At 43.5% G+C, this 25,097-nt stretch overlaps 1 protein-coding gene across 1 annotated transcript in view; it reads left to right on the top strand.

The window, feature by feature from the left end:
• KCNMA1 (potassium large conductance calcium-activated channel, subfamily M, alpha member 1) overlaps positions 1-17,229 on the top strand; it is a 258,994-nt gene extending 241,765 nt beyond the window's left edge. The window contains exons 21-25 of the mRNA XM_008579735.1: positions 3,024-3,218; positions 5,103-5,221; positions 6,794-7,018; positions 9,261-9,289; positions 16,602-17,229. Of these exons, the coding sequence (XP_008577957.1) occupies positions 3,024-3,218; positions 5,103-5,221; positions 6,794-7,018; positions 9,261-9,289; positions 16,602-16,756 (723 nt within the window). The 3' untranslated portion in view covers positions 16,757-17,229. The remainder of the gene's footprint in view (positions 1-3,023; positions 3,219-5,102; positions 5,222-6,793; positions 7,019-9,260; positions 9,290-16,601) is intronic.
• Positions 17,230-25,097: the final 7,868 nt, after the last annotated feature.

Genomic DNA, 25,097 nt, shown 5'->3' with positions numbered 1-25,097 from the left:
GCTCCCGCGCCTCGCTCAGCCAGTGAGCGGGAACCGGTCTGTATGTGGGATCCAAACCCTCAGGCGGGAGCGCCGCCGCGCTTCCCAAGCGGCGCACTATCCAGTGCGCCACCGGGCCGGCCCGGGTAAATTTATTTCTAAAGTATTTTATTCTTTTTGATGCTATTGTAAGTAGAATTGGGTTTTTTTATTTAATTCTTATATTATTCATTAAAAATGTATAGAAATACAATTTTTTTAATATATTGGTTTTGTATCCTGCAACCTTGCTAAACTGATTTATTACCCACATAATTTTTTAGTGGATTCCTTAGGAATTTCTATAGACAAGATTATGTCATCTGTGAATGGAGATGGTTTTACTTTTTTTTCCAACATGGATGCTTTTTATTTCTTTCTAGCCCTGTCTAGAACCTTCAGTACAACATTGAATAGAAGTCACAAGAGTGGATATCCTTCTCTTGTTTCTGATCTTAAGGGAAAAGCATCCAGTGTTTCATCAATTATGATGTTAGCTGTGGATTTTTTTCATTTATGACCTTTATCGTGTTGAGGGATTTCCCTTCTATTCCCAGTATGTTGAGTGTGTTTATCATGAAAGGGTACTGGATTCTCTTAACTATTTTCTCATATCTGTTTTTAATTTTGATATCTTACACAAAGGGGAATTCAGTTTCTTCTCATTTTATCTTTTACTCTTTGTTGTAGATACTCCATATATCTTTAAAAATTTATTTTGATTCCAAAGCAAATGCTTTCTGAATTTTTCTTTTATTTCTTCCAGTAACTATTTAACCCATCAAAAGGATGCTTTTCTTTAAATCTTAAACATTATGGTTCCCTTTTTAAAAACATTTATATTGACCGTTTTTTTCTATCTTTATATTTGAGCAAGAAAAGGTCAGTTTTTCGGTATAGGAGGTCATAAATGATCTGCCATCCACCTCTCTTGCTGTTAGAATTCTCCCCTTGGTGTTGATCAAGAATGGTAATTGTAGCATAAAGGCCTTTTTGGAAGTTCTGTGTCCAGCTTACACCTATTTAATGAAGTACGCGCAGGGCTGTGGAGTGGTCTCCTGCTTTCAATATTATGGGACAGTGCGGAAGAGGACTGACCTGTGAAAGTGCTGGGAAACGTGTGCCCTGAGCCAGTGTCCACTAGAGTGCCCCTCTGGCAGCTCCTGCTGCTGCTGCCACCATGCCCCAGGGTGCCATCCCCAGGGACCTTTGTGTGCCATTCCTGAGTCTAAATGGAGTCTTAGAACAGAGGCAGACTGAGAAGGACCGATTAAAGAGTGAAATGAAATTGCCTTGGTTTGCACCCCCCACCACCAAAAACCAAAACCAGAAAAGACAGAAAACCCAAGGCAAGGTGGGGAATGAGGGTGACAGTTCCTCTCATCAGCAAAGGCCCCAAGTCTCTGATAGATACCAGGCCAAAAGTATTTATCAGTGCTTCCTGTGCGCCGAGCGTTTTTCTAAGTGCTTCATGTGTATAATAAGTCATAGAGTCCCCATAACCACTCTGGTATTACATTTTATAGATCATAAAACTGAGGCACAAAAATGTTAAATAACTTTCCAAGGTCACAAAGCTTCGGAGAGGCGAAGTCAGCATGAAACCCAGAGCCCAACTCTGGATCCCTCAACCTCTCCAGCAACATTTCTTACTTTAGGCGTCCTTGTTCTGCATCTCCCTCCCAGGGCACATCGGAACTCAGTATCAATTCTCCTTAGGGTGTGGCAGGCTATGAATAACATTCCTGTTTTCGTTTGCAGTTGGGCTTTTCTATCACTTTGGGTGTTTTTGTGAGTATTTCAATGAGGAACATGAATCCAGCCCTAATTCTAGCAACTATCATCTTAACTCAGAAGTCCTTGTGGAATCTCTACATATAAACTTAATCTTCATGACCATGCTTATTTTACGTTGAGAAAATCAAAGCCCAGAACGATTAGGCAATGTCCCCCAAGACACAGAACTAGTGATGGCAAAGCAGAGCTGGGGACTTACCCTTCCCTGCTTTATTCCCCATTAAGCTTTGTGTGTAAAGTCTCTAAGAAGCCACTGACGTCAAGACGCATTTGTCTTCCTAACTTGTTCCAAAGGTACATACACCCTTAAAAGCCACAGGAAAAATTTTGTTTGATTTTATTTAGCATATTTGATTCCTTCTAGCACAGGAAAATGGAATGCACACCCTTAATTGAGATTTTCTCAAATTAGTCTGGGTGACAAATATCTTTTTAAGCTCTTTTATTTGACATTCTATTAATTTTTTTTAAACTCCCATTGTTTTATTCCTGATAGGCCTGTTATGTTTCAGATGTGAGACAAGTGTACACTCCAGGAGAAACTTCTTTAATAAGCTATATTTGCCTCAGACTATTAGAGTTATTTTAAAAAGCAAAAACTAAAGTGCACACTCCAGGACATTTATTCACCTAGTCATAAATTTATTGGACATATTTAATTGATAGAGACTTCTGGGTCAGCCCGTTACCAAAGCATGTGATACGTTGTTGGGTGTGTGGCATTGATTCTCTTGGCCTCTTATTCCTGCACAGAAAGCTTTGACATTGGGGGGGGGGGCGGGCAGCTTCCTGGCACATGGGTGATGGGACCTCACAGGGACCCCTGCTTGGGTTAGCAGCCAGGGCAGGCTGCATTTTATTACACACACCCAAAGTTTCAAAGTAGACATGTAGACTTGAGGAGGAGAGACAGTATTTGCATCCCTACTAACACCAATTATAGTAAACACCAATTATTTGGACTTCAGCCCTTTAATAAAAATCCCCTGGATTGGTTTTTAAAAGTCAGGCTTTCAGGACAGAGCCGAGCAGAATAGAAAAGAGTGGAATAATTGGAGCCTGCTGTCTTTTCACTGCACACATAAAATTATTTGAAGAGACAGACCAGAACTTTAAACAGGAGATACCAAGAAAAGTTGTAATTTGGATGTCGGCTGTCGTGACTTCAGGGTGTTTGCTGAAAGGACTTTCCCCCCCTCTCTCCCCAGACGTACTTCAATGACAATATCCTCACCCTGATACGGACCCTGGTGACTGGAGGAGCCACGCCGGAGCTCGAGGCTCTGATAGCTGAGGAGAATGCACTTCGAGGGGGCTATAGCACTCCCCAGACGCTGGCCAACAGGGACCGCTGCCGCGTGGCACAGCTAGCTCTGCTGGACGGGCCCTTCGCCGACCTAGGGGTGAGTCTGCAGCACCGAGGTCACCTGAGCCTGCTGTTTAGGGAGAGCTTGATCTGAATGAAATTGGTGTCAGACAGTGACACCAGTCTTTTCTTCCTCCTACTGTAAATAACCAAACGAGGTGATCATTTGTGGTTACTGTGTCCCTAGCACTGTGCTTTATGCTTAGTACTTCACTGTAATCCTCATGGCAACCCTCGGGTGCAGGTTCTCCCACCACCTGCTCTAAGGCAACCGAAGCCCGGAGACTGAGGACTGGCCCTGTCAGGAATCAGCACCAAGGCCCCCTGGCTTCTGAGTGGTGGGCTTCCTCACTGCTGGGTGTTCTCAGGTATCCTGTGCTTTGAGATGGAGGCAGCAGATGATACTGGCATGCAGCCAGGGTTGGGAAGCACTTCCACAGGTCTTAGCATGGCTCAGGGCTGCTCAACGCCGACCATGCACTAACAGCACATGGGACGCCCAGCCCCGGCCCCCAGGATTCTGAGTTTTCGTATCTAAGTATGATCCTAGCAATGGTTGTTTTCAAAGCGCTAAAGTAGTCATGTGCATCCAGAATCACTGCCCAAACAAACAGCATCTCCTAGGTATCCTTTAATGCCTCTAATTCAAAACCTAGGTCCTGTAATTTCAGACGCTGGGCCCAGTCACCCTCCTTCAGGCCCTCCCGGTGACAGAGGTGACCACACACCAGCTTGGTTCAGGCACTTTGGCAGTAGTATACCATCTTGACCTCATTCCCAGCCCAACCCCACGGATGTGTTTAAGGGATGGAGCCACAGGTCAAAGGAACCAATAGACCTGTTGTGCAAACGATAGTGTTGCCCGGAAAGTCCAACTAGCAGAAATGGAGACCAGGAAAGAGTCTTTCTCCATTTTTTGTGAAACACTGATGTGTACTTGCACCATATTTTAGTTGGGCTATGAGCTAGGACCTATGTTAGACGGGGCTTTTTCGAAAGGGAACTTCAGTAACTAGAGGCTCTTTTTATCTATCATCTGCTTATGGATACACTTTAATAGGATAAAGACTTTAAAGAATGGTAAGATTTGGCCCCGTTTCTGTTCTCTAATGTAGTGTTTATATGGAAATTCCAATGATAGGAAGGGCAAATACAGCCATTTTATTCCCAGTGAAGTCAGACTGCAGTGCCCTAACTGTAACCACGCCTACCTGAAGCCACCTGGCTGCAGGAAGCGGCATTTTTATGTGAATGCGCTTGCTCTCACTTTCTGCATCAGGCCTCAGACCCCGGGAAGGCTGTTGGGAACTGATTAGATCTGTGAATCCCCGTTATTCAGCCTGCAGACACCCAGCTCTGGGGAAACACATTCTCTTCCACTCTTGCCATCTCTGAGGTCTGTAAATTGTGCTTTTCACAAGTCCTTCCTGAAAGAGTCTGTCACCATAGGACCCAGTGGGGTCTTTTCCCCTTGCAGTGGTTCTCATTATCACTCAGGCAGTTTTGACAACATGGTCCAACCACAGTGGTTACAGCTGAGCTGGGGCTAAACATAATCACTGCTTTGCAGAACTGGTTTCTTCTCCTCAGCTGAACGTACTCGTACATCTGAGACCTTCAGCCTTTGCACCCTCACTCAAAGTTAGGGAGACACATAATCTCTTTAGAGCTCTCATTGCTATAGGTAGAAAGCTGGAGAGACACCAGAGGGAAACCCCATTACTACCTGATCCCTGAAATCACCCATGTCAGGTGTAGGCTGTTAACCACATTGACTTCTTCAGCCACAGTCGCTTGGCACAGACCCTTTAACTCAGGAGACATCAAAACAAGCTTTTATGAAAAGGCCCTTTTCCCCCTGGGCCTCAACTTTCAAGCAAATAAAAAGGATGTTTCTCTCTTTTCTTTTGTTGTCTCCCAGGATGGTGGTTGTTATGGTGATCTGTTCTGCAAAGCTCTGAAAACATATAATATGCTTTGTTTTGGAATTTACCGGCTGAGAGATGCTCACCTCAGCACCCCCAGTCAGTGCACGAAGAGGTGAGTATCTATTTCCACTCTGCTCTCCCACCCAGTTGCAGACACACAAATGCCCTCTCCTGTCCCTACTATAAAGGCAAAGGTCTGTACACATGCTCTCAACATGCAAATTACTCTGTCTGCATTAAATCCAACACTGAGTTTGGAGGTTATGGGATACATTTTTCTTAATTACTAATAGCAGATTTAAAGACATGGAAGAATTCAAGATTTGTAGAACAGTTCTATCACCCAGTTACAAAAGTCTGAATAGAAGCATCTCCCCCGAACTGCAGCTACTGGGATATAGCCTCTGTTGGTACCTAGTATAGAGAAATTTCACATTGCTCATGTTTAAGATAAATGGTTCCTTTGCCATACCTTAGAATCCTATATTTTTACCTCATATATTTTAAATTGACTCACTTTTGTACTTTTATATATTTTTAAGAAAATTTTATATTATCACCTGAAGCAGAAAAATAACAGTTTAAATGGGCTATGTTTTTTTAATACACATTAAAATAAATTTATAGCTGGCAAAAATTAAAAGTACATCCTAGAATTACCAAAGTTAGTGAGTTTGCATAATATTTGTATACCCTGAGAAACAGTGCTACAGAGGTGTTTCTCAGCCCTTCTTGCATATTAGAAACACCTGGGGAGCTTTTTAAAATACTCTGATTACTCTGATTTAATTGGTCTGGAAGGAAAAAATATGTATGTATATATAAGCTTTAAAATATATAAAAATGTTACACATGTAATGCCCAGGAATTACAGCATACATCCAGAGTTAAGCACTTGCTGTAGACTGGTGGGTTCTCAAAGTTTAGCCAGCTTGAGAAGCACTTGCAGAGCTTTTTAAAATAAAACACAGGTTGCTGACCCCACCCTTAGAGATTCCGAGTCAGCAGGCCTGAGGTGGAGTTGTTTAAAAATGTACATTTTTAAGAAGCTCCCAGGTGATGCTGAGAGTCAGGGAGTCTGTCTGACCTGAGGACCACACTTTGAGATCCCCTGCTGTAGATGGCACATAGTGATCATTTTAGTCATGTCCGGTTTATACGAGAGACAGCCAGATCTAATTGAGGAGAACAATAAAGCAGGGCTGACAGAGAGGCAGAGAAGTATTTTATGTCCTTGCATGTAGTAAAACTCCCACCGCAGTTGATCTTTAAAAGGCAAAGAGTTAGGATGATCTGAGGAGACGCTGGGTCATGGAAGACAAAGATCCTGTGATGTGTGTCTGAGGTTGTCAGAAAATTCTAGAAAGTTACAGTGCAGTCCACGAAACCTCCTGCAGTTGAGCGTCTCAGGATCAGAAGTGAACTTGACCTTGTATGGAAAGGTGTGTGCACACCATGGGAAGTGCAGCTTGGTTCTCCCGTTACCTGATCTCATTTGGTTCACGGCCGGCTTCCTATTGAGTGAAACAGGAAGATTTCATTTAACTTGGAAGGAGATTTTTAAAGCCTTGGACCAGCTAGAAGTGCATCTTCCAGATACGATAGCAAGTCCTTTTGGTTCAGGGAGAGTCGGATACTCTGCCAGGTTACCCTCGGGTGGTGACTTCTTTGCTTTCCGTTCTAGGTATGTCATCACCAACCCCCCGTACGAGTTTGAGCTCGTGCCCACGGACCTGATCTTTTGCTTAATGCAGTTTGACCACAACGCCGGCCAGTCCCGGGCCAGCCTGTCCCATTCCTCCCACTCATCCCAGTCCTCCAGCAAGAAGAGCTCCTCCGTCCACTCCATCCCGTCCACAGCAAACCGACAGAACCGGCCCAAGTCCAGGGAGTCCCGGGACAAACAGAAGTACGTGCAGGAAGAGCGGCTTTGATATGTGTATCCACCGCCACTGTGTGAAACTGTATCTGCCACTCATTTCCCAGTCGGTGTTCCCAACGAAGTAACTCTCCTGTTTTCCCCTGTAGTACCCCCCCCTTTTTTTTACACATATTTGCATATGTATGATAGTGTGCATGTGGTTGTCATTTTTATTTCACCACCATAAAACCCTTGAGCACAACAGCAAATAAGCAGACGGACCAAAAGTTATTTATGATTCTAGGGGGAAAAATAACCCAGAGGCATGCTCCAGACATAAATAGCTCACTGCAGGAAAGAGTTCACAGATGAGAAGGCAGCGCGTGTGAGCGATGTCAGTTAGGCAAAGCAAGTTTACTTAGTGTAAAAGAAATGTTTATTCTGATTTATCAGGATGATCAGGGTGCTTTGGGTTTTGATTTTTTCGTTGTTGTTGTCTTCCTTTCTTTTTTCTTCTTTTTTTATACACACACAATAAGTTAGCACACGTTTATTTGAAACAAGCAACCAAAAAGCAATGAAAACATATTGATGGTTTCCACTCCCCGGGCCGAAGTATCATGAAGCATATGAAAAGCTTTCACAGTTTGTGTAGATGATTATTAAGCACCTGCTTGTTGCAAGAGAACATCAGAGATTTTTTTTTAGTTACTCACCAAGGCCTTTTGTCCCAGAGCTAGCTTCCTTTGGGAGTTCATATGAACATTTCTAACCTTAATATGGAGGAAAGAATAGTATTCCATTCATGGATGCCTCAAATTCTAGTCATTTAATTCAAGTGAAAGAGGTTTGATTGCATATTAAATTGTTATTCTGTCTCCTTATGCTGCCATATGAATAGCAATTTTTTTCTTTCACTTTTGACATTTGGGATGAAAAGCCATATGTATCATAAATATCAGATGTAAGTCATTAAAAACTACCTTCCTGGGACTTTTACATCTTTTAAAAGGTGAATTACTTACCTTATGTACAGAATAAATAATGCTCAGGAAAGAGCAAGTATTTTTCCATGCATTCTCAGGGGACCTTTTTACTCCCCTTTGTTTGATTAGCTAGGGCCCCATTGCCAGGTCAGAGCAAGGGCTGGGGTGATGGTTGAGTGAGAGGAAGAGAAACCCAGCAGCGGATCAAGTTTTCCAGGAGCCAACATGCTAAATAAATCAGAATGTAGAAGCATCAAGCCACAGTTGACTCAAAAAAGACAAAAGCCAGCTACCACCTTAAACTGTTGGCACAGCTGCAGGATACTGGCTGCCCCAAAGCAGAAAGATGGTGGGGAAACATTCCTCCTCATCAATTTCTGTAACGTAGCCAATCTACTTAGGCAGGTGGAGGACAGTAATAGGGACCTGTTCCTTGTCATTATGAGATGGGGGATAAGAAGAGTTCAACAGTGAGCCAAACACATTTTGGTATAGTTATTTTTTTGTTTTGTTTTCTTTCTTTTTTAAAAAACAGTAAGCATGAAAGGTAGAAAGAATACCCTTTTTTCAACATACAGATGTTTTCTGCATGCAAGTCATGCTTTAGGCAGTACAGTACTTAAAAATTGGCCAACTAAACCATAACCAAATTCTTCTGTGGATGGACTAGCCCCAGGCTGGTGTATACATATTTACTATATTTACTTAAAAAAAATTACATCAAATAGAATAGGGGTGGAAGGGAGAAGGAAAAATGTCACAGCTGTACCATCTCTGAAAAGGTGTTTTTATGGTGAATGTTTTGGGTTTAGATTTTGGATCCCCTGTCCCCTCGAGCATGATAGTTTTGGAGATTTGCTTGCTGTGTGAATTGACAAGCACTTTTACTGACAAAATGGTGAGGCTCAGTCAGAACCTCCAACCCTTGCACCAAAGACAGGCTCAGTGCAGTATTTAAACCCGTAATGGGCTGGGGAATAATTGTATATTAAAAAGCCCTTTGAGTGAAAGAATTTTTTCAAATTATTTTTTATCCCTATATATATATTGATTTATATATTACAAATAACTATCTCTTAATATATAACTATATATATATAACTATATATATATATAACTATATATACATATCCCCTAGTTTTGGATCATGAAGAGCTCTGTATGCATTCTCTGCAAAGGAGGTTATAAAGTTACGCCCTCAGATCATTTATAACTATAAGAATGTGCCAGTTAAAGTGCTCAACAGGAAATATGACAGTTTAAAAGCATTGTAAAACTCACATAGCTTACTTCTCTCTCTAAAGTGCAACAAGGATGAATAGAATGGGCCAAGGTATGACAATTAATGGTTCTGCATGACCTAGCCACTGCTGGGGGTTTTCTTCTATAACGTTGTCCTTGTGAAAACTTTTGTGAAATTAAAAAAAAAAAGGAGTTACAAATTTTATTCTGTTATTGGTTTGTTTATTTTTATTTATATTGTTTTGTTTGTGGTTTTATTTCTTTTGTTTTGCTGTTTCCCCCTCCCCTCTCCCTCTCCTTCTCTTCCTTCCTCCACTTTATAAACTGCTCAGCGCAATGAGGCTGTGCTGCTGCTACTGCTAGATTCCTTAGAGTTTGTTTTGATGTTCCTGGGTTTGGGGTTGGGTAATTTGGGGGGGAACTTCTCTCCATCTGGCTTGCCTTTAAATCTGCACGTGGCCTCCCTGCCCACCTTGGTACATTGCTCCAAGCCCAAAAGCATTTCCCCATCAAGAAACCCAGCTTCCTTCACTGCCCCCCATTACCGCCACCCCAACCCAGTCCCCCCATCAGTCTGTTCACATCTCTGTGTTTATCTTGGCGAGACTCACTAAATCAAGTGATAATGCCGGTTGTTAAACTTTTCTGGAAAACATTGCAGCTATTTCATTTGGCAAACCTGCTTCTCTGTTAATATTTTATCCTCCTTTTATTTAAACCAGGAGGGTGATTAATGGCAAAAGCATTGGTCTCTAGGTTTGATTGGTACAAGCCAAAGTCGCAACTGTTCAGCTGGATGTATCCACTCAATAGCCTGTGCCCGGGTATCTGGGGGCTGATGATTCGGTCTCTGTATCACCCAAGTCTCTCCTGCACCTGCCTTTCAGACATTTGTTAAATACCAACTAGAAACTGGGCAGATAGAGAGAAGTAAATCCAAAATGTGTTTTATATACAATCTCTGAGCAGCTCTGATGAGACGATATTGTGATGGGAATGGAATGGGAACAGACTATGACATGAGATGAAATATGGGGGCTTTTCCTGGACTTTGGGCACACAATCAAGACCCACTGGCAGATAATTGAGAATTGACCATATTTGGGTAATGACATATTTGATGATGGAAAAGGTATTACTTCTATTTAATTGGCCGAAACTACCATTACACTTTCCTTAACAGACGGAAGAGTCTCCTTCACTTTTTTCCATTTGCCCCAACCTTCCCCTTCCTCTTTCAGGACAACATCTGCTCACTTAGGAAGGAGGCATAAAAGCTTCTCGTATTGTCTCTCCCCCACCCTCTCTCCACCAAAAAAAAAAAAAAAAAGCAAGTAGGAGTTTCTTGAAAATACAGAGTATGCATTTAAAAAGAACAGCTAGGAACTCAGCTCTCTGCGCCATTCTGGAAGAGAAGCAATTTGTAAGCCCTTCAGTCTGATTTGCTTTGGACTTTAGAAGGGATGAGCGTCAAGTAAGTTGGTAGACCAGGAGGCCCAGTGAAGCCTTCTCGGCTTCAACACTCAGATGATTATGGAATCATCCACACCCATAACAACTGCTTCCTGAAGCCAGTTCAAATGGATGAGCAAGCTGGACCCTTATACAGATGATTCAATTTCTACCACAATTGGAAGAGGTTTTGAATTCTGTTCTGAATATGAAAGGTTATGACTCAGAACTTGGCTCACAATAGGTGCTCAATAAATATTTGAAATAGTTGACCTTAAACATTTTTATACCTTAAGTTATTTTATAAATTATCCTTGTCCTCTTGGCTTATCTTTAAAAAAAAACAATGAATGTCTCTAGGTGCTTCATGATGCTGGTGTGCAGGTGGCACCTTCTTGAGCTGGGTACATAGCTTCTGAGAAAAGGGACAGCCCTGTATGCTCCATGAGTAGAGAGACTGACTGTGCCTCTGGGCAGCATTGTCAGGATCCCAGATGACCAGAAAACCTTTTGACTGGCTCTTCTTCAGCATGGGAAAAGCCTAAAGGTGCCTGCCTCCCAATAGAGACAATTAAATCAACCTGCCAGGTTCCTATAGCAACAGGCTTCTTGAAGGAGAAACAGTGCAGAAATGCCAGGGCCTATGGAAGTTCAAGACAGGCTGAAAATCAATTTCTCAATCAGCTTCTTTCAGCCATCCCTGCTTTGTCATAATATGATAAAGAAGTGGCTGTGGGCAGCTGTCACTAAACTGGCTGACTGTCTCCCACACAGAGACTGCACATTCGTTGCCACCTTTGGAGGTGACCCCTGCCTCCTGAAAGGGAGGAGTGAACGGTCTGCCCACAGGGTGTTGGCTGGACCGAGGGTCACAGAGGACGGCCACAGAGAAGGGCCAGGAGGGGGCAGTTTGCACTGCTCAGCAAATGGCAGCATCAGACTTTCAGTTAAAAGAGACAAATCGAGTCATGGTGGACAATTGCAAAGAATTGAGACAGTTTTCATAAACAAAAACTGCTCTGTCTCTGGTGCAAATGATTTTCATCTCTGTGAAATAGCCATACTTTGCCCACAGGGAAGAGAGGAGGCAGTGTGCATGGGTGGGTTGCTGGGGCATCGGGTCTGCTGGGCAGAGAAGAGTGCCAGACTGCCTAGCAGAAATGGGAGGTGTGCTGCCACGCAGCATTACCCTCGATGGGTGGAGCTCCTTGTTAGTCCTCCCTGTTCTCAACCGTTATCTCTCTCCAAAGTGGAATCTTATCCTTCCAAGCCTTTTCTCTCTAAACCTCAGCTTGTGGTGCAGCAAGAAGAGGGCCAATTATTCCAAATGCCTTCACTGTATCACCGTGTCCTCTCTTCTGTGCTCTTCTCTGGGGATTCTTTATGTAAAAGGCTAAATCCCACAGCACTGACAACCCACAGACACTGCAAAGAAGCTCAATTTTCACAGAGCAGCCTATTTCTTTCTTTGTTTCTGGGGTCCCAGGCAGCTAAGTCAGACCAGGTCTGGGGCTCTCCCATGCCATAGCCCACCCCTCCGGGATCCTGGCTGACCTTTAGCTGTATGGCCGGAGGACGTCCTCACCCCTTCTCTGAACCCTGCTATCTCAGTGACGACACTGGCAATTGAAGGCACAGATGGCTCTCGGGTGGGGTAGGGTGCCTGTCGAGTGAGAGCCAATATTAGAGACACAGAGGTTCCATGGAAGGGTAGCAGCTCTGGACTCCCCAGATATAACACCAGGTTACCCCCTCCTCTCCTTCACCTTCTAAATAACAACTACCAACTAAATCCTCTCCTGTCACCTCTACTGTCACAATCCACATTCTTCAGGTCAGCACCCCAACTTATACACCCCAGTTCTCTACCCACAGCTCCTCTGCTGAAGGGTTTCATTTGTAATCACACATAAAAGTATCACCCATCTTTAAATCATCCTTTAGTACTGATAGTACTCATACTAATGCCAATCTTAAACCAAAAGCTAACACCTTAGCAATTACCCCAGACCAGACACTCTTCTAAGCACTTTCCATATATTAACTCATTCAGTCCTCACAACAACCCCAGATGTAGCTGCTGTTGGCATCTCCATTTGAAAAATGCAGAATCCAAGGGACACTAAAGTGTATTCAATTAGCCGCAGTGATATAATGCTAATGCCTGATAACATTATTAATAATACTAATAATCTTAATTCACATTTACTTACCATGTATCTGGACCCATGCTAAGTGCTTCAGGGGCACTAGCTCCATTTATCTAAACAACAATATTAGGAAGGTCGTGTCATCAGCCCTGTTACAGAGGAGAAGTGAAGCTAAGATAAATTAAGCAATTACTTGCTCAGAGCCATGCAACCAGTATGGGAGAGAGGCAGGTGCACTTGACTTTAACCTGCTACCCCAGGCCATCTCTTCTACCGACACCTCATTGCTTGCCCATGCTGGACAGGTCATGACATAGCTCATCTTAATAAATGAAGTCTCCCAGTGGCATTTGCAGATATTTTACCACCATCTCTCTGCAATTATTTTCCAGATTTTAACTTGTTCAACTAGCCAGCTTGCCGCAGACTGTGAAATGCCACTTCTTCCCTAACTCCACTACCTGTCCTGTGACAGCAGTTCCTGGCAGGTCACATATTATACTCAGAACAGTGACATCATGCAGCTCATCCTCGAGAAGTTTATTCACAAATGGGGCTATTTTTTCCTGGCAGTGAGGAAGCCCTCACAGCCACATCGACTGTCCTCCTCGTCTTAGGCATGGAAATAAAGCTCCTGGAAATCTTCCTGACACGTGGGGTGAAGCAGGGAGTGGGACAAACTCAGATTTGGATTGATCCTAAAGCACTTTGGCACTCATTTGAATTCCTTCTCTGAGTCCTCTTCTTCGTGGCCAATTCTGTGGTCACCCATTGGTGCTGTTTCTTCTTTGGAAGTTGAAATTCAGCAAGCCAAATGGTCATTGCTGTAGCTGCACCTCCATTGAAGCCCAATGACAGGTCATCTTTAACATGTGCATTCCTCTGAAGGCTCTTTGGGAGAATTTCTTTATAAAATACCTTTGCCGGGCCAGCCCGGTGGCGCACTGCTACAGTGCGCTGCTTAGGAGAGCGGCGGCGCTCCTGCCGAGGGTTCGGATCCAACATACAGACCGGTTCCCGCTCACTGGCTGAGCGAGGTGCGGGTGCAACACTGAGGGTTGCGATCCTGTTGCCGGTCCCGGTCCGGTACGGGCGCGACACTGAGGGTTGCGATCCATTGCCGCACACGAAAAAAGACAAAAAAAGGAAAAAAAAATACCTTTGCCACAAGGCATTTTAGTAAAATGCCTAGAATATTTGTATATTTTTATTTCCTCTACATCCCATCTAAACAAGTCTCCAACAAGACATTCATTTTTATCTTACGCAGCACCTGAATTAATCAACTCTTTCTCAGGCATAATAAAACCTCATCTCCTCACCAGGACCTGCTTAACACAACGTCTTCCTTGTGTTGAAGCTCTGTGGCCAAAATGCAGAGGCTACATTGCTTAGAATTTTTTTTTTTATGGCAAAAAATTTAAAAGGAAAGAGAAGCTTAAGTGGGAAAATAATGCTCTTTCCCACAGACAGCAGAAAGAAATTGATACTTTCTCCTCTGTGAAAGGTCAAGATGCCAACTTTGAATTGAACTGTAAAGACTAAATTCTGAACAATTATTCTCTGCAGCAGCTGTAAAAATTTCAGCAAATTACAGCTGTCTTAGGTCTTTCACCCAACAGACCTACTTGTTTCCGTCAGCAGAGTTCACTCTCTCAACATGGCATGTCCCACCTAGCACTAAATCCCTTTGCAAAATCAGTCTGCATAGCAGCATGGCCAAAGCCAAGGGCAGCTCAGGCAGACAGAGCATGAACACCAGGCTCAAGTCCTCAGAAAATCATCTTTAACCATATACTATCTGAAAAAGTCGTAGTTTAAAATTGTTTCAGTGGCCTGGCGATGCTTTTGGAACATGATAACCATCGCACTTTACTCCTCTCTGAAAGGTTAGTTTAATCGTAGATCACAAAAAATTGGTTTCCACAAATGCATAATGGTTCGTCTATGTCACACTTGAACTAAATGGTTTTTTAAATGGAGCTGAAATTATTTTGATGTGTACACAATCCCAGATTTCTATACAACCTTTTCTAACCAGCCCATCAGGAGCCTTGCCTCTAAAGCCTCATTAATAATTCAGATGTGCTGATGACTTTAAAAGATCTATGGAATTGAAGCTTAGGAAAAAAAAAAAAACTCTGCTTGACAAAAAGATAAATGAATGTAGAAAGAAGCTGTAGGAGTCTGGCAAGCTGTAGATCATCTCAGAACAGATTGTAACTTTATCATTCTGTCAGGGGGAATAATTTAAAGCACTTAATCAGTTAGCTTCACTGTGAGGATATAGCATTATGAATTCCTATCACCCAATCTGTTCAATTCAAAGTGAACTTAATTATAATAGGTGGGACAGCCAAAGCAGGGGCAGGGTGGGGAACGATGTCATAGGCAGCAAGTTTCCTGAGGGGTAAACTGAGCTCCTGAACAAAGGCTGGTGAAACTTTTACCAGGCCCATCCCAGCTCCAGCCACAGCCTTCAGCAGCAGCGAGGGCTGATGGCACTTGAAGCAGTCCAAGTGTGGATGGGCCAAGGAGAAAGAAGAATAATGGTCATTAGCTGATCATAGATGCTTAATTTATAAATCTTTAGCCAGACACACACACACACACACGCACACGCACACACACAGCCCTCAAGCCAGGTGAGCAAATTTCATTAACATGTCAGTCTAGGACAACCGACAAGGCAGCTATGAACTGTTCTAGTAGGCAGAAAACCAAGCTGCAGAATCCATTGTCTCCACAGCTGACGGTGTGTTGAAAGCTTTCACTCTTCTCTTTCCCTAAGCCACTAAAATGAAGTGTATGAATCCCAGTGAGAGTGTCCTATTCACTCAGTCCTTTCCTTCCATAAGCATGGACGATTTCCCAGGAAATTCCAGTCCTAGAAAGAGACGGGGCTGAGGGCTGAGTGTTGTAAATAGCACCTCACCGCTGGGAGGGCGCCAGGGCATTGTCGTTCTCACGCCAGCCCCCAACACACAGCTCAGCACTCTCTCCCAGCCATCTCTGCATTTAGGGTGGAATGAAATGCCAAGACCTCTTCTCGGTCCCTGTCAACAGCTTGGATTATTACAGTTGAGATATTGCCACCGGGAACTCTCTTTACTCATTATACCAACACCGAGTTTTCTTTCTTGAAACAAAAGCCATCTCAAAATCTTCCTTAAAACACAGGTTACTATTCTGATTTTCAAACTCATTGGCCAGCAAATTCTCCGGGTTGATTTAAGACCCCCAAAGCTGGCTGCAAAAGAAACAGAAGAGGGGTATAGTTGAGCTATGTCTGTAAGTATGCTTATTACAAGCAAAGCCAGTAAAGGCTGGGAGGAGGCAATCCCGCATAAAGTTCTAGATCGCTGGCTCTATAGCAGGGATGAAGTCCTTCAGTGTTTCACTCACATCAGTGGGTGCACGAATCTCTCCCCGGGCACGTGTCTGTACCCAGTATCTGACAGAAGCATCATCTCCTCCGCACCAAAGCTTTTCAGGCCGATAAAGTGACCCCAGAGAATGTTGCCAGAGTTCATCTCCCAACCTCTCCCTCTTCTCTGAGGTCCACCCCTGGTGCCTCCAAGTCCTAGTGGCACGTTCTGTTGATTGCTTGCTGCAGGGGGCAGAGGTATGTTCCCAGTCTGGGGTCCTCCCTACACTGCACTGTCTCTCTTAGCAGTTACTCACTGTCAGCTTCCATTGATGACCTTTTGCATTTTTCTATGAACTTTCCAGAGGCTTTACCCTGGGACTAATTAAGCTTCTCGTTTCTCCTCCTTGTCTTCTATCCGTTTTGCCCTTTAGCAGAAAAGAAATGGTTTACAGATGAACCGGATAATGCCTATCCCAGAAACATTCAGATCAAGCCCATGACTACCCACATGGCTAACCAGATCAACCAGTATAAATCCACAAGCAGCTTGATCCCACCAATCAGAGAAGTTGAAGATGAATGTTGACTCCCAGGAGACCAGAACTATTTTTTTAAAGCCTGACAAACTTCATAAATGGTGACGTGACTTTTTTTCCTCTTACATGCTGAATCACTGGTGGAAATGTTAGGATAAGGAAGAATTGCAAGAGAATAAAATAGACAGATCTTTCTCTTTGTCTGCCTTGAATATTGCTTCCATGTATTTTGGAAAAGAAAATGATTTCATTTATAAATGAACATACTAAAATTGTCATGTATAGCCTCTAGCATTTGAAATTATTTTTATTTATTAGAAAGAAAATATATTTTTTTCTTTTCTTTTTCATTGTCAAATATCTTCCCTGTATCTGAACAATGCAAAATCAAAATGTATAAGTGGCCAGACTCCTTAATGCATATTTCCCTTCTTTCTTTCTTTTTCTTTGAGGAGAATGATGGTCACTGCCACAATTAATTGTAATTAAGGGAAATGAATTATTAAAACGATTTTTAAATGGCCAATGACGTACACATGTATTTTAGTAAGTCCACAAAAGAAGACAAAAGGGGGCGGGTGAATGCCTGCTCTGCTCCAGGATAGGTGTGTATTTTGATCTGCATTGACACCAGCTCTTAATAAGTGGAAACGTTTATTTTCACAGTTGAAAGTCATATTTTTGTAGTTTTAGTTTTCATTCTGCATTTCTCATCCCTTTGTTCATATATTTGCAGGAAACACCTTCTTGCAGCTTTTCTACAATTGTCAGATAAGGTTTACCTGGTCCACTCATGATACCAAGAGAGTTGTGGGCACACCTGGGACGTGGAAGTTGAGAAGCAGATGCACACAAGACATTGCTCCATTCATTGTCCTGATGGTGGGGACTCCTAACATGCTGCTGTGCTTCTCGTATCATATTTCCAAACCACCCGAGCAAGTGAATCCAACTTTGGGAGGCTCTGGAGGACTTTCTCCCCCCTCCCCAAGTCTTTTAGCCTGAAAGTTTGTAAACACCAATGAACAGTTGTACTTAACAAGAGGATAGGAGAGCACGTTCATTCTTCTCACTGAGTTTTTGTTTTAAAACCCAGACAATTTCCATGATCAAGGAGACAATGTATGCCCAGATTTTAATTTACAGGCTTTCCTTTATTTAGTTGTTGTGACAAAACACACAAACTTGCTACAACAATTTAAAAAATAATAATGACAAAAGGAAAGCAATGAATGCGAATGTGCTTAATATAGACTGTTAGAAAAGCCTCTGAAAATTACCAGCCATGAAGTCAAATGCATTGGCCACTTCAAACTGTGGTCAAAAGATGTTTCTAGCCATCAGATGCAATTGCAATATCTCAGAGCCCTCCTGTCACTTGCGTGCTCAGTGTACAGTCGCCCTAGCAACTGTTCTGTTCCAAATGACTTAGCAAGTCTTTCAACTTCAAAATTATCAATCATCGATACAATCATTGGGGTCTCTGGAGAAGCATGTATGTGATAGTGATTTTTATTTTCTTAAAAATGTAAACTGTGGACACTTAAAAGAACCAAACTAACCAAAAGTATCTTCCAAAGTCCCGTGATATCTATTCCATTAACTTTTTAGGCCATAACTCTGTGGTACCTAATTATGGTAGTGCAAATCAGATCAGAGCAAAGCAACGCGATCACCACGAGAACACATGCCCACTAAGTACTCCAATTCCCAGTGTAGGCAGAACGAGCTTCCACCTCTGTCCACTCCCTGCAGAGCCAGTGTAGCCGTGCTCCCACCTCGTAGGCATTGTCCTGCAGTGACTTGTCGGACTGTGGTTACTCTGTCGTCACATTTTGTAGAATTAGTTCTATAAAAGTATTGTGAATATAATGTATGTCCAATTGGATTGTTTTAAAAACTACTTATAATTAATCACTAGTCTACTCAGCAGACTAAAATGGCTACAACAGTCTATATTCAGGCTTATAAACATTTCTTGGTTTCCAACAGAAGTCAAATGTGTTTGTGGGGAGAATCCTTTGCTAGGATTTTGACAACTTCCTCAAAACTAAGCCTTCTTTTACATAATGATTTTTGCATTGGGGTCACCTTAGTACATTCATGTCAATCCACGCTCTTTCCTTCATGAACCGTAGAGGGCTCTTCCTCACTCTTATTCCTGATGGTTCCCCTGAATTTGTCATAGCGATTTGGTCTCCTCTGGCAGGCAATGGTGGCCACCATACGATCTTTCATTAGAGGAACATAGGGCACTGTGCCGCATGCCCCCTACCCTCCCTTCCTTCTGTCTCCCCATTCCAAGTCAGTCTGGAAGCAGAAGTACAAACTCCATCCCCATCTCAAGTCCATTTATGAGTAGAGACTTGAACTTAAAACTTTAAAAAAATAATAATAATTGCTAAGATGGGTTCCTTACAGCAAAGGACTCCTTTGTTCATAGAGCACCCCTCCCCCACCAAAAAAATCCAATTGGTAGAAATTGATTTTCTTCTAAGGTAGAGCAACAAGCTCATGCTGTTTTGTGAATTGTTCTGGGTCAGAAAACAAAGTCAGGCATTTTTCTAGGAGGTATACAAAATGACCGGTTAGTGGCCCCTTTGACAAAAACTGGTGCCTGGTAGGTTGAGAATGAAATGAAGTCAGAAATAAGGCTCAAAAGATGTCTGGAGGATTTGAGGGAATGCAGGAGCTTCCTGATTTGGTCCTATTCGTTGGGCTCTTGGGCCCTGGGTCATCCATCTCTACCGTGACAGACTGTTTTTCTGTCTACATCCTCCTTAGACCAATGATGGTCTTCTTTGGTACAGTCCATGTTATGAGGCTCTGATCTCCCATTCCAGTTTAGGGCTCCAGAAAAGCTATTTTTCCAACCTAACAAGTCTTGGGTGCTTTGGGAATCAAAGACTTCCACAGACTTTTTGCAAAGCAGAAAGTACCTACTTAAAAATGCATCATCACCATCAACACCTTTCCCGTTGGGAAAACTTTTATTTTTGTCTAAGTAATTTTATATTTTAGAATATCACTTCAGATCGACATAAAAGACCTTAAATAAAAGTGATTTTGACTAAGACATGTTGGAGAACACTCAGAAGTCCTTTCCTTCCAAGGGTTGTAGCATCTTATGATACATTTTGTAAAAAGATTTGAGGAAGGGCCGGCCCCGTGACTCACTCGGGAGAGTGTAGTGCTGGTAGTGCAAAGGCCACGGGTTCAGATCCTATATAGGGATGGCCGGTGCGCTCAATGGCTGAGCATGGTGCAGACCACACCATGCTGAGTGTTGCGATCCCCTTACCGGTCAGGGAAAAAAAAAAAAAAAAAAAGATTTGATGAAGACTTTAAATAAACAGGAAATTAGAACTGTTTGGTTAGGGTTGAAAAGAGGGAAAGTGCGAAAGCATAAGAAATTTGGGGATACTTTTGGACTGAAAAGAGAAAGAGCCCAAGTTTCCTACCTAGGGCTTAAGATAGGGATTCAAGAGCCACATCTGCAAACAACTAGTTATGAACTTTAAGAATGTTATTTAAACTCTCTGAGTCTCTTACCTCATTTGTAAAGGAGAGTAATTCATTGAGATGACTCTAAGGTCCCTTTCAGATCTGGGAGGACATGATCTGAGTCAGGAGTCAGAACATGAGAGTGGCTGCATCTCCCTGGACAGGCCCTTGGAGGCAATCTTGTCCAGGTCTGGAATAGTGGTCCTTCCTGCTGCATCACACAGGGGATACTCCTGACCTTAAGGTAGAGTTTCTACTTTCTGCTCTAGACATAGAGTAATGTTTCTTCCTGTGCTTTTCCCTTTGGATGGTTCTTAGGTTCAAGATGAGAATTTATAAATTCAAATGCACCTAAACCAGATTTGATCAAATCTTTCAACCAGTTTCTAGGACTTTCTTCTCGATCTAATTTCTACCTTCCCTTTTCCTTGGTTCAAGGCCCAGCTTCAGCTAATCCCTTCATCTCTAACCCATGTCTTCAATTCTCAGTATGTAGTTAGAGGCTCAAGACTCCCACGTTCCTGATATTTTTCCCCTCTATGTCCCCCAGCCCTGGATCTGGACTTCAGGAAGGAACCAGTCTCACTGCTCACTTCATTGTCTGTCCTGTGTTTATTTGATTTTTGTTGCTGTTTTTGTTAACACACTATCTCTTTGCTGCTTATATTTATAAATGTAATTTTGATATATCACTTTCCATTGTCAAAGAGAACCTCATTGAAGGAAGGAAGGGTGAAATGGAAGAAGAGAGGTAGGAAGGGAGAGAAAAAAAAGAATATCAAACTGATTGACTGGCATGTGAGCCACCTCGGTATGTAGGAGACGCAGCAGATCCTGTCAACTTGGACATTAATTTCCAATGCAGAATCTATCCCTGTAATCAGTTCGTTTTCTATTCTGTTCCTATTTGCTGCTTTTGGAATGGCGGTAAAATCACCAACGTGGCCCTTGAAAGGGGCTTTACTAACTGGGGCTTAATTGACCCCCTTTAAAAAGCAAAAGGAGCTGAGAATCCGTCTACAACCTCCCTGGTAAATCACCTTCATGCCCCTCTCCTTCTCACCCCATGTGCCCAAAGGGCGTTTATTTTTTCTATCCTGTAGAGATGATTTAACACTTAAATCCCATGATCATTTGATGAGGTTATGAAGCCCTTTGGATTTACTTATACGAGTAGTAATGAGAAATGATTCCAGCTGGTTCGTACTAGTGTGGCCAGAGAGGTTGTTTAAGGAGAGCCTGTTCTGACTGGTTGTTGCTCACACAGTACTAGTCGTTAATAATTTCAGTATTTCAATACAAATAAGACCATGCAGAGAATATTTTAAATTTTATTTCTTCAGAGACTATAGACCCTAATTTGCCATTCCTATGGTAAGCTTGCTTAAAACACACGCAGAAAGGAGCTTGTGTACCCAAAGGCAGCAGTGACTTTGTGCCTAGAACAGTTGGAAGCTCAATGATATCACAGCCTCATGTGGTTAGATTGGAAAATGAATGCTGAGTTAGACTGTCTGTTACCAGGCCTTCCTCTTTTGCCATATTTTTTAGCACCAAAATGAGCCTGAGACTCTTTATCTAAAGACAAATCAAACTCAGGACATACATCAAGGAGCTGGGAAGAAAGAACAAAAAGAACAAGAAATAAGCAGCATTTTAGAATACCATGAGCCAGGGGAAGCATGTGGTGCTGAGAACTAGTGCTTTGGGCTGCAAGGAAGAAGAGGTTGCACTGAACTATGTGGGTCAGGAATATAATGCTTGATGCAGAGGAATATAGAATATATATTATATTATAATATACTGCTTGATGGTCTTTGGAGGCATCTCAATGGGTGACTAGACTGGAGAGATGTGGAATTTGAGGGTTTTCCAGGGAGAGGGGGCTTAATAGGCCACGATGCATTGGTAGGAATGTGATTTCGATAGATAGATTTTGTCCATGATAAGCTTGTGTAGGGGAGCTGAGGAAAATTGAGATGAGATTCCATGGAAGGGGCTGGAAAGCAGATAGTCTGAGGGCCAAGCTAAGAGGCTGAGACTTTATTTAGAAAGTCATGGAAAGCCACTGAAAGCTTAAGCAGAGAGTGAGGGACAGCACTGCCTGTGCGCTTTTTACATTGAAAGTTTTGAGATGGCAGTTCTGGAAGTCACCGTGGGAGCGTGCACAAGCTGAGCATCTTCTCAGCAGCACGGGGTTCCAAACGGTGCCCACTCCGCGTCCACGGCTCGCCACGTGCAGCACTGGCCCCCTTGCGTTTTGCTCCCTGTCACGGGGTATTCAGACATGGGATGTCCTTACTCCCTTGAATTACCAGAATGCCAGCAACAGATCCACCAAGTAGATTAGAGGGAAGCAACAGATGTGCAGATTTGTTAAAACCTGCCACTCATACAATTTCCTAGACATTAATGTAATAAGAACAAGAGACAGGCCATCAACAGACTGTAGAGAATCATCGATAGTTCAGAACTGCCAAGCACAGATTCCCATTATTAGAGCATCCTGTTGCATCACCAGGCAGCCATTGCTTACCGATCAGTTAGCATCCAGTGAATACCTGTAAAGGGAATGGGGTGGGGGAGGAAGAACGAGCATGATATAGGTCCTGCTATCAATAAGTTTGTATCCAACTAAAACAAAGAAACACGCTCTCACGGCCATGAAAGAAAGAGTAAGTACTAACGACCTAGCGTCACCTTTCAATATGGCAGAGTTAAAACAAGGAAGAAATGCTGTGGTTTGAAGTGGTTCAGCAAGCTAGGCTTTCTAGAGAAAGTGGGATTCAGGGGTGAGATCAGTAGAGGGACAGCATTCCAAGTATGAAGGCAGGACCATCATGCATGTGGTGGGGTAGGGGATGTTAACCGGGAACAGCAATGCCTACGTACTGAGTAGCCACTGTGTGCTCATTGCCGTGTGAGACTTTCAGAGGAAGACAGCCCACCTGCCTAACTGGGAACATAAGACATGCAGACATTGAAAAGATCATGTTGCACAAAATAGGTGTTCAATTAATAATTTTTGAATAAATGTGAACACTAAATAGCAAATGAGTGTTATGGATCATAATGGTTGTAGAAGCTTGGTTGGGGTTGCAGGGGCTGGATGTTGGGACAATGGCTGTGGCTCTGGAAGAGGTTCTTGGGGGAGGGAGCACTTAATCTGGACCTCAAGGGCAGAACCATGTGGAGGAATAAGAAAGAAGGAAGGGAGATAGGACGGGGAGATGGCAAATTCATCCAGAGTGGTGGAAGCTGAGCGCTATCTGTAAGGGAGGCCTCACAGACAAGTGGAGTGTGGAAAGTGGCTCCGAGGACAGGGTCACAGCAGGCCCTGTGGATCTAGAAGCCTGCCCCATGGAGGTATTTGTAGAGAGAGGAGCCTGTGTAAATTCTGCAAAGGAGAAAGTGTAAGTTCAGAAGATCACAGGCCGGCCAGGTGGTGCACTGGAGAGTGTGCCGCTTGGGAGCCCCATGGAGGTATTTGTAGAGAGAGGAGCCTGTGTAAATTCTGCAAAGGAGAAAGTGTAAGTTCAGAAGATCACGGGCCGGCCAGGTGGTGCACTGGAGAGTGTGCCGCTTGGGAGTGTGGCGGTGCTCCCACTGAGGGTTCGGATCCCATGTGGAGACCGGTTCCTGCTCACTGGCTGAGCGCGGTGCGGGCGCAACACCAAGGGTTGCGATCCCGTTGCCGGTCAGTAAAAAAGACAAAAAAGGAAAAAAAAAAAAAAAAGAAGATCATTTGGAAGGTCTGTTTGGGGGCTATGACCATATTTTTAGGGGCTAAAATAAGTAGACACTCTTGGGATAGGAGATCTCAGTTACAGTTGCGATCCCGTTGCCGGTCAGTAAAAAAGACAAAAAAGGAAAAAAAAAAAAAAAAAAGAAGATCATTTGGCAGGTCTGTTTGGGGGCTATGACCATATTTTTAGGGGCTAAAATAAGTAGACACTCTTGGGATAGGAGATCTCAGTTACTCCAGAACCAGGAAAATGGCAAACAAGAGAGGGGAATCTTAAGAAAGAGAGGGTGGGTCATCTATGAGGTTGGAAATAAAGGCGATTAGCGATGGTGACTCAGCAGTACAAGGGCTCGCTTGAAGGGTAGGGACTCGGCTTATTTGTCTTTATCCCCCGAGTTTGTCATGAGACCTGGCCCAGGCGGGCAGTCGGTCAGCCACTATGTATTACTGTGCATGGCATGGGGAACAGCGGCCAGAAGAGATGCCTAGGTGACCAGCACTCTTTCTGGAGGACTCGGAAGAGGGGTGTGAGGTGGCCTCTTCTTCCACCTGCTGCTGTGTCCCCACACTGTTCCTTACTCCTCGCTGAACAGCACTCACGCTGGCAGCTGTGGTCTCAGGGGTCTTAAAACAAGTGCTACGACCGCCTTGCTCTGGTGGTTTTTCTGGACAGGCAGTGAGGTGAAACGTTTCGGCCAGGTGAAAATTGACCTATTTCTAGGTTGAGTTTTAAATTTAAAAGGCTTCCTTTGGTCTGTTCATTCCCTGAGGACTTCTGCATTTCTTCTCCTCCTCCACCTCGTTATTCAGCAGAACAGGGACAAAAGCGACACCAAAGCTCTCCAGGGTGCCTGCCTGGGTCCCACCATTGACAGTCTTAGCTGGACACGTACTCCCCACCCACACACGCCTGCCACAGTGACCCAGAACTTCCCTGACACAGGGTTCGAGGTCAGTGCAGGAAGGTAGCCTGCAGGGAGGTGGCCCTGCCAACTGGGGGACGGAGCCCACTCCCATCCAAGACCACAGCCCCGGCCACCCAGAGCGGCTCGCTCCCCTCGCTTCCTTCCTCTGAACGGTCTGAAGCACAGTTGACCAGAACTGCAACATTTCAAACACAAACCAAGATCCGCCCCGAAATC

This window comes from Galeopterus variegatus, unplaced genomic scaffold, assembly GCF_000696425.1.
Source record: "Galeopterus variegatus unplaced genomic scaffold, G_variegatus-3.0.2 Scaffold1950, whole genome shotgun sequence".
Taxonomy (NCBI): domain Eukaryota; kingdom Metazoa; phylum Chordata; class Mammalia; order Dermoptera; family Cynocephalidae; genus Galeopterus; species Galeopterus variegatus.
Note: the sequence above shows the minus strand (reverse complement) of the source record. Positions and strands in the feature narration are given on the sequence as shown.